The sequence below is a fragment of the Lactuca sativa genome, chromosome 4 (assembly GCF_002870075.4).
Source record: "Lactuca sativa cultivar Salinas chromosome 4, Lsat_Salinas_v11, whole genome shotgun sequence".
NCBI lineage: Eukaryota > Viridiplantae > Streptophyta > Magnoliopsida > Asterales > Asteraceae > Lactuca > Lactuca sativa.
In genome coordinates, this window is record NC_056626.2 from 84,700,307 (window position 1) to 84,709,477 (window position 9,171).

Genomic DNA, 9,171 nt, shown 5'->3' on the forward strand with positions numbered 1-9,171 from the left:
GTAGTCCAGACATTCTGAAGGTTCTGTGATCGGTCTAGACATGCTGAAGGCTTGGTGAGGCGGTCCAGACATGCTGAAGGCTCTATATACATGTTATTATTTGTATATATTATCTGGTGGGGTATTGGTACTTTGGGGGAATCCACGAAGTTTCGTGATTATAGTTTTGGTTTATGGTTTCATGTATTTCAATGGATCGTGTCAAGGTGAATGCGTGACCGTACACATCCTTACGTTTTGGACTTATGATTTTTGAAAACTCTGATAATGTAAATGTTTTGAAAACTATGTTGAAAGAGATTATGATTTTTAAATAATATTTTGGGAACAATGGTTTTTGTAAACACTTCTTTAGAAAAAAAATTATTGTTTTGAAAAGTTTAAATTTTATGAATTTTTATGGATATTACAAGTCTCATCAGCACCACCTGAACAAAAATGACAATCCAAACCTGCAACAATGATGTTATGCGGAAACAACGCTAAAGCCGAAGGAATACTATAAAGACACACGTCAAACGAAACAATTAATTTTAAGGGGCACCAAATAAAGCCAAATAGTCAGGTTCGTCAAACCCTTCAATCTCCGTCTACGAATTAAAGAGCTTAAATGAAATAGTTATATAATCACCAATCACATTCTTCAACAAAATCTTTGATGATCTGAGACCCACATTATTAAGCGCTCAAGCAACAATATTAACCATTAAATAAATTTTCAAGTTATTCTTTAATTTAGAAATAAAAAATTCATGAAGTTTACAAAAGTTTTTCCTCATGCGAACTGATTCTCGTGAAAGCAAACTCATCCATTTTTACATTGTGCAAACCTACTTGCAAAATAAAACTATTAAAATGGCCAACATCATTTTGACGTTGAATACAAAACCAAGTCTCTGAACAGGCTCCTTGACAACGTGAAAGCACCAAAAAGCATGTAACAAACCAGATGTCGTCTCATAAACAATGATATCAAATTTCATAACATACATATAACCTTGCAAAACGCTCTTTACATTCAACAATAACCATATTATTTATACAAAAGATTTCGGACTTTACGAAGACGTCGGGTCCCACATCGACACCCACCCACCCTATCTATGAGCACTACTACACAAAGCTAGGGATGAACTTTGGAATCAGACCGGTTTTTCTATATTATAAGAACTGGGAACCGGACCGCCGGTTCCGGTTCTGGTCCCGGTTTTTCGGTTATTTTTCAAAATAGAACCGGTTGAAATACTATAGATTATATGTCATCTTCTAGAACTTGTAAATGATTCAATATTTAACCAAATTATGATTTTTTACATTTTAAATTGAAGTACAAACACTAAATCTTCTACCCTAATAAATGAAAATGTTATTGTCACTTATCATTCTCTCATTTAATTGGCCACATGTCATTTTGTCATAATTTTAAGATATATTAATTTTGGGAATGGCTAAATAAACACCCCCATTTACTAAAAATACAACTTATACTAAAAAAACACCCTAATAAAAAAAAAAGTCAACAATGTCTTTTTATATTGAAGTTTATATACCTAACTTTTTGTTTTTTTTTTTAATTTACGTGCCTTCTTTTTATTTTTATTTTATTTATTTTTTATTTTTCTTTTCTTTTTCATTTTATGCTTGAATATTAATATTTTTTTGGAGTAATTAAAACATATATATATATATATATATATATATATATATATATATAAATTAAATATAAATGATTAATTATTTATTTTTAATTAATATAGATTAATAACATATATATATATATATATATTTGTATATTATTTAATAATTAAATATAAATTAATACATAAAAACAAAAATATGATGCAAAAAACAATAGCATTAGCAATCCTTCATGAATACATAAATGCATAATTCGAGAGAAAATTAATACCCTCTAACAATCCTCTATAGTTATAAAAGGTGTTTCAGGATTATAAGGTTTCAGTTGTCTATAAAGTTCTAGACGTGACATGAACATAGTTTCCCATCCAGCTGCACATGGGGCTTTGTGGCGGATCCAGAAAGCTGAAATGGTAGGTAGCGGACAATCTCCTTCTAATTGTACCATCACATAATGATTACCATATACAAGTGAAATCGTAATAACGCGATGGTACAAAAATTCTTCCGGACCTTTCCAAAGAGGAAAGAAAGTGAGAGAGCCTTGGTTGGTTAAAAAAGTAAGGACTACACCAAATCTGTTGGCAATGAGGATACCTGTTTCAGGCATAAGTAACCAATATCTTTTAGGTGCCGGTGATTCTAAGAAATCCAACGAAGTATATAGTTCACCGATTCCATCAGTGAAAACTCTAGCATATGCATCGTACGAACTCAATAACTCGTCTAGTAGTTGACGTCGAACATAGAGCCAGTCATTCTCGCCATACCCAAGACAAACAGATATTGCTCGAAATCCACAGTTTCCATCCCCCTCTACATCTTGTATATGTGTGATGTAAGGATGAAACATCACTTGGATTTCATCTATTAGTCGATGATTGTAGCATGATTGAGGCTCTTCCTTCAAGTCTGGAATTTCATTCAAGTCTGGCTCTTCATTCAAGTCTGGAATTTCATTCAAGTCTGGCTCTTCTTTCAAGTCTGGAATTTCATTCAAGTCTGGAATTGTGGTTATGTATGAACTATGTCTTGCCGGTTCCCTATTGTTCAACTCAACAAATTTTGGCATGGTTGAAAAGCTACATCTTCTAGGAGCTTGATTGATAGAATCAGTTTGTTTTTGTTTTTGTTTCTTCAAACTTGGTCGTCCACGTGTATTTTTTTGAATTGCGGGTTCTCTAATGTGTGTTTTACTAGGCTGGAATATATCTAGTAGCTTTCTCATCATGCTTTTTTTCACAGCTTTCGGTTGCTTATTGTAGGTTTCTTTAAACATTTCAAATTTACCATCACCACATATATCTTCATTTTCCATAGGAATTGATGGTGAAATTTTAAGCTTTCTCCAGAATACATCTATCGATTCCAATGGAATACACTCACCTGCATTGAAATATCATTAATATATAAACAACCAATATATAACTTAAATTAAAAAAATAATTGTCAAATGCACCCACCGGAGTTCAAGTACGCTGATAGCATGCAAGCACATGGTAAACCACAACTATTTTGTAGTTTACAACCACAGTTTGAAGAGTCAACTTGATGTACCCGTTGAAGTTCCTCTACAAGCATATCCAGAGCTTTAAGTGAAACATTACCCCGCAACAAATCGAAACACGAAAATTTGTGTTCGTGTTTGGAGACGATCATGCTCTTTTCAAAACTCTCATTTATCGCTGTAAGTTGAGACTTCACAAACCGATCAATAGCACCAACAAACTTGGCTAAAGAATAATTTTTTTCTTGTAAGTACTTCTTTAACGTTGAATGTTGGCCCTCAACTCTGCTGCTGGTTCGTTGTCCAAAGTTCAAATGTTGATCCATCCAAACAGAGACAAACATTTCCTTATACTTGTTTAACCAAACATCATCCAAATACTGTAAAACATCTGGAATCAAATAAATGTTATTTATGTATAAAAAACCTTATAAGTTTATAAACAAGTAGTTAAAAAATAAGTAGAATTGTACCTTCATGTTCTCTTAACATTGACTGTAGTTTTCTGTAGTTTTCAGTGTACGATGTCCATGTTGGAGAGTCAACAAGTATACTCCACATAGCACGAAAGGATTTCCACACAACTTTCGATGGGATTAGCGTCTTACAATGCTTTCTAATATTTTCGGTAATGTGCCATCGACAAAGTAAGCGAGTTGCATAAGGAAAAACTTGTTTGCATGCATTCACCAATGCCAACTCTCTGTCCGTCACTATAACACGTGGTTGCATGCACTTTTCTAGTGTCAACCTTAGACACGTTAACACCCACTTATAACTTTCCTCCTTTTCGTTAATGATAAAGGCAAAAGCAATGCTAAATGTCTTGTTGGTTGAAGTTACTCCAACAATCTCAACAAAAGGCATAGCATATTTGTTTGTTTTGTATGTTGCATCAATAATCAAAACGTGTGGAAATGCTTGCCATATATCTAATGACAGTGGATGAATGAAAAACAGGTTTTCCAATTCATTTGAAATATTATTTACGGAAAACTCGATAACAAATTTTTTATCATTCAAAATTCCCATAAGAACCTAGATTGAAATATTGTTAATTAATAAAAATTCAGTATATAAATTATATGTAAAATATACTTGTTGAAATATTATACCTGCATCGGAGTTTTTCCATCATTTTGGGACGAGCGAAGCTTGTACTGTGCATTGTATATGGTTTTGAGTATAGAAACATTATTCTCATCATGCTCTTTTAGTATCGAGAGTATGTTGCGTGGTTCAACATTCTGACTTGTCAAGTCAGCCACCAACTTTTTTTCGTTTTCTTTCAACCGCCTAGCATAAGCATGTCCTTCCATATGTTGTGCAGGTGGATGGTTATGTTGATCACATTTCACCCTTAATGTCCAACCATCAAATTGTTTTATATACGAACCAACCAATTTAAATGGACAATTGATTTTTTTGGTGCCGGAATTTTTACTTGTTGCTTTAATTTTGTATTCACCACCACGATCACAAATAAGTGTGACATAAGACACCACACCATTTTCATTTTTCTTTGATCTTCTTCTAACGATAACATAACCAAGAGAAAATGCTTTGTTTTGTACATATCCCATCAACTCATTTAGAGAATCGAACACCTAAAATTCAAATAATATATGTTAATAACTAGTGAACTTTACAATGATTTAAAAAATTAACATCATGATAAGTATTATACCCGTTCGGTAAAAAATGGTGACATCCCCATAAAGAACTCGTTGCCTTCATTTGAGTTTTCCTCGTAAAAATTCGTCATCTTTTCAATAAAGCTATGAACATAACAAAAAAAATTGTTAAAAAACTAAAATAATATAAAATAACTAATTCAAAATAAACATATATGTTTTTAAAAGTTGATTAACTTTTAAAAATCAAAATCAAAATCAAAGGCAATGTCTAATGTCTACTTGTCTAAATAGCTAATTTATTTAAAAAAAACAAAAAGCAACAATCCATTTAGTTTAAAAAACGAATATTTTTTTTTAAAAAGCTGATATTTAAAAAAAAAAAAAAACTGATTTATTTTAAAAAATGATTTATCATATTTTAAGTGGTCAAACCACTTAAAGGTTAGCCCACTTAGAATGTTTTAGGCCAATTATCCGATGCTCAGCCCATTTAGCCCATTTTACAATTAAAATACAAAACCCTAAAACCACATATTTTAAGTGCTGTGAAAGAGCAACAGCCGTCCCCGCTGTCCCCCATCTGCCGGAGCATAGCAGCCGCCGACGACTCCATGCCACCTGAGAATCGCCGACATCAGACCTCCGACGAAGAGTCCATGCAACCAGAGCATCGTCACCACCATGAACCTCTCCCTATCTGTTTCTCCATCGATCTGTCTCTTTCCACGTTTTCTCTTTTCCGACACCGGAGATCGAGACGATGCCTCCGGCGGCAGTGATGCTCGCCGTCGGTCATGATTACAATAACTCGTTCACGGCAGCAGTGTTGTTTCTCCATCGATCAGTCTCTGTTTCTCCATCTCTCTCTCTCTTTCGATGTTTTACATTTTTCCGGCGGCGGTGCTGCTAGCCGTCGGCGATGATGACGGTGGTTGGACTTTAACAACCAAAATAATATTTTAAATCCTGAAATAATAAACAAAGTTAAAATTTTTACCTAAATTGTATTAGATGGTTAGATTAATGTTAACCTATCTTTTTTATAATAAAACATAAGTTGTTATTAGGTAAATTGATATTAATGTAATCTCTTTATTATAAATACAATTTACAAGACGTAAATACAATTTACAAGACGTGAGACACAACTTTTTATGTTTGAGCTTTTTATGTACCAATACAGCTATTAAATAGGGTGTTTTTTAAGAAAAAATAGTTTGACTTTCAAAATAGGGTGTATATGGGTTGTTTATTTAGCAGCTACCATTAATTTTCTACTTGTCATTTACTTCATTTTTCATTTCCAACATATCATTAATTTAGTTTCCATAAATTAAACCTACCATAATAACTATTAATTTCAAATTTAAAATTTGAAATTTCAATTTCAAATAAATTTACATTTTAACATTTATATTTTAATATTTTGTTATAATAACTCGTTTAGTACACGGGTCTGACAATTAAACACATAATTTTAATTACTTTATTTTTTGCATGTTTTTTTTTGTCATAATTTTCACTTATTTTATATTTCAAATTCAATTAAACTTCTCATTTAATTGCTCCTATTTAACATTATGTTTTAATCAACCCGTATAATATACGGGTCTCACAACTAGTTACATGATGAAAAAAGAATCAAGTAATTCCGACTTCATATGAGTGAGTTAAGCGCATTTTAAAAGCGGGGACAGATTCCAAAAAAATAAAAAATGCCAAAACAGAAAAAACGCAACACTGATATGTTGTCTTCTGGGGTCTATAACTGATTCAATATGTAACCAAAATATGTGTTTTTATAGTCTAAAATGAACTACAAACATCAAATTACATGCTGGAAAAAAAAAATTAAATAATTCCGACGTCATATGAATGAGTTATACACATTTAAAAAATGAGACATATTCAAAAAAACAAAAAAAATAATACTGAAATAAAAAAAAGGCAACATCGATATGCTTTCTTTCGGGGCATGTGTCTGATTCCATATCTAACAAAAACATATGTTTGTACCTTCAAAAATGAATTACAAACTCCAAATTACATGTTGGAAAAAAAATCAAATAATTTCGATTTCATATGAACGAGTTATACGCATTTTAAAAAATGAAAAAAAATGTCAAACCCGTTCTAGTTTTTAGAACCGAGACCAGTTTTCATAAAAATGAAGAACCAGTAACCGGACCTATTACCAATTCCGGTTCCGGTTCCGACAGTTCTAATGCTCATCCCTACACAAAGCATACTACAAGCATATTGAAATTTCCCGCATACCGCTTTCAGTTTATACAAGTCCAATCTAACCTTATGTGTTTCCTGAAGTTCCAAGAAACTTAATCATGACGTTTATTATCTCCTCCTCCACAAACCAACTGACCATTTAGCGATGGTTCATGGTTTTTGGATGGATATTATTTATCACCCAAAAGCTGAAAAAATAATATCCCTAGAAAAAGACTATAGCGTCGAAAAATTTAAGATTTTAAGTTGATATTTCAAACAATTTATTTTGAAATCATATTTAGTTATTCACTTATTTACCCTTAAAAAGGTTAAAAGATAATAATGATGTCCAATTGTTTATTCCGTCTTTCTAGAATGTCACGAGATGACGAGATGTACGGATATATTTCAATATAGAACAACATTTTTTTACTGATAAACACTATAACATATATATAAAAATAAATTTTTATCGATGAAATATTATTTTATTGTTCCTAAACAAAATGATTCAAAACATGCGCAACAACAGTTCATACCAAGCACAAACAAGTTAACAACAAAGTCAATATATGTACACAATCAAAGCAAGTGACTATTGATTCCCAAAATCTAAGTTTTTTGTCGTATTAATAAATAAGCTATACTTTATTTGTTATAAACTTATAAATAGAGAATATACATAAAATCTTTATATTTTGGGTTTTATATGATTTTTTATCAATAAAAATTATTTATTTTTCAAAAGAAGTTTTCATGCGTGAAATTATTATTTTCAATGTAGCATGTGTTAAAATTAATGTCTTTCTCGTTATCTACATTGCATTATATATAGTTTATAAAATATTATTTTTCTTTTTGAAATAACTTCTTATTCATATGTTTACCATGTAATTAAATAAGAAATCTATTTAAATAATTAGATGATATTTTATGAGATGTACTAGGTGTACGATTGTGCATTGCATGGGAGTAAAAAAATGTGGTAAAAATTGCTTAACATAAATGATTTGAAATTTTTAGATCTAATCTGAATATACAAAATTATTTATACATCGATCATCACTACACAAATCATGTATTGATAGTAAAGTTTACTTTTGAAATCAATCATATCAACATAATAATAATAATTCTGCAAAAAAACTTATCGTTCTTTTGATTCTTTAGACGGCATAATATGTTTGTTTGGCTCGATATTTATCATAAAATAATGATTTCATTCATTTGATACTGTAATTTAATCTTATAACAATGACGATCAAACTTTTATTGTTTGAAAATAAATTTAATTTTATAATAAAATTTTCAATTTACCTGAGTAAAATACTATCAAATATTTAATTATATTAGAATTTTATAAATAAAGTTTTAAGAAACTAAAATACCTTTAAATATTTATTTACATTAGAATTTTATAAAAAAAGTTGTTGGAAAAAAATTAATGTGGAGACATTAAATATCTATACATTTATGCATATAAAAAATAGGTGTTGCTATTCACACCTATGATTTCGGTCAAAACCACCAATGGTCAAATCATCTCTGTTATCTTTTTCTAGCTATAAATGAGGGCTTTTGGTAACTCCTCTTTTTATTCTTCCAAGTCGCCATCATCTCATAGTGAATGTAATCATTTTTCCTTTTATTTGTTCTTCCGTTGTTTTGATTTTCCTTGTCATGGCTAAGAAAATTAGTCGTTCTCAAGCTGACATTGTTATTCCTTCCGAGAACAATTTTAATGATCAAGGAATCTTAACCTATGGCGAGGTTTCTTCTTTCGATAATGAAGACATAGAATCGTTGAAAGCCATCGGGGCTTTCCTTACTGATATGGTTTTTCATCCTTTCGAGGCTACCGTTCAACCTGATTTTGTGTCTTCAACATGGGTTTGTTTTCCTGAATACCCATTCACTCTAGGTTTAATTTATCCTTTTACTGGTATTATTCGTGATTTCTTTTTGTTTACCCAAATCTCCTATATCCAAGCTATGCTTGTGGTTTGGAGGATCCTCTTTTGGATTGATCGCCTGAATCAGTCCAAAAATATGGACATTGGATTACCTAAATTGGCCTTCATCTATGATCTTTCTACTTTCGGTTCTTCTCGTTTCCTGTTAAGAGTTAAGACAAACAAACCCCCCTCATTCTGAAATCTAAAC

General features: G+C 31.1%; 1 protein-coding gene across 1 annotated transcript; it reads right to left on the reverse strand.

Moving 5' to 3' along the window:
- Positions 1-1,912: 1,912 nt before the first annotated feature.
- Positions 1,913-5,998, reverse strand: LOC111917294 (PKS-NRPS hybrid synthetase cheA). Its single transcript, XM_052770919.1, has 5 exons — positions 4,833-5,998; positions 4,261-4,752; positions 3,619-4,183; positions 3,102-3,536; positions 1,913-3,024 (listed from the first exon to the last, which is right to left on the reverse strand). The coding sequence occupies exons 1-5, from the start codon at positions 4,908-4,910 to the stop codon at positions 1,913-1,915; spliced, it is 2,682 nt and encodes an 893-aa protein (XP_052626879.1). The 5' UTR covers positions 4,911-5,998.
- Between the last annotated feature and the right edge of the window lie 3,173 nt (positions 5,999-9,171).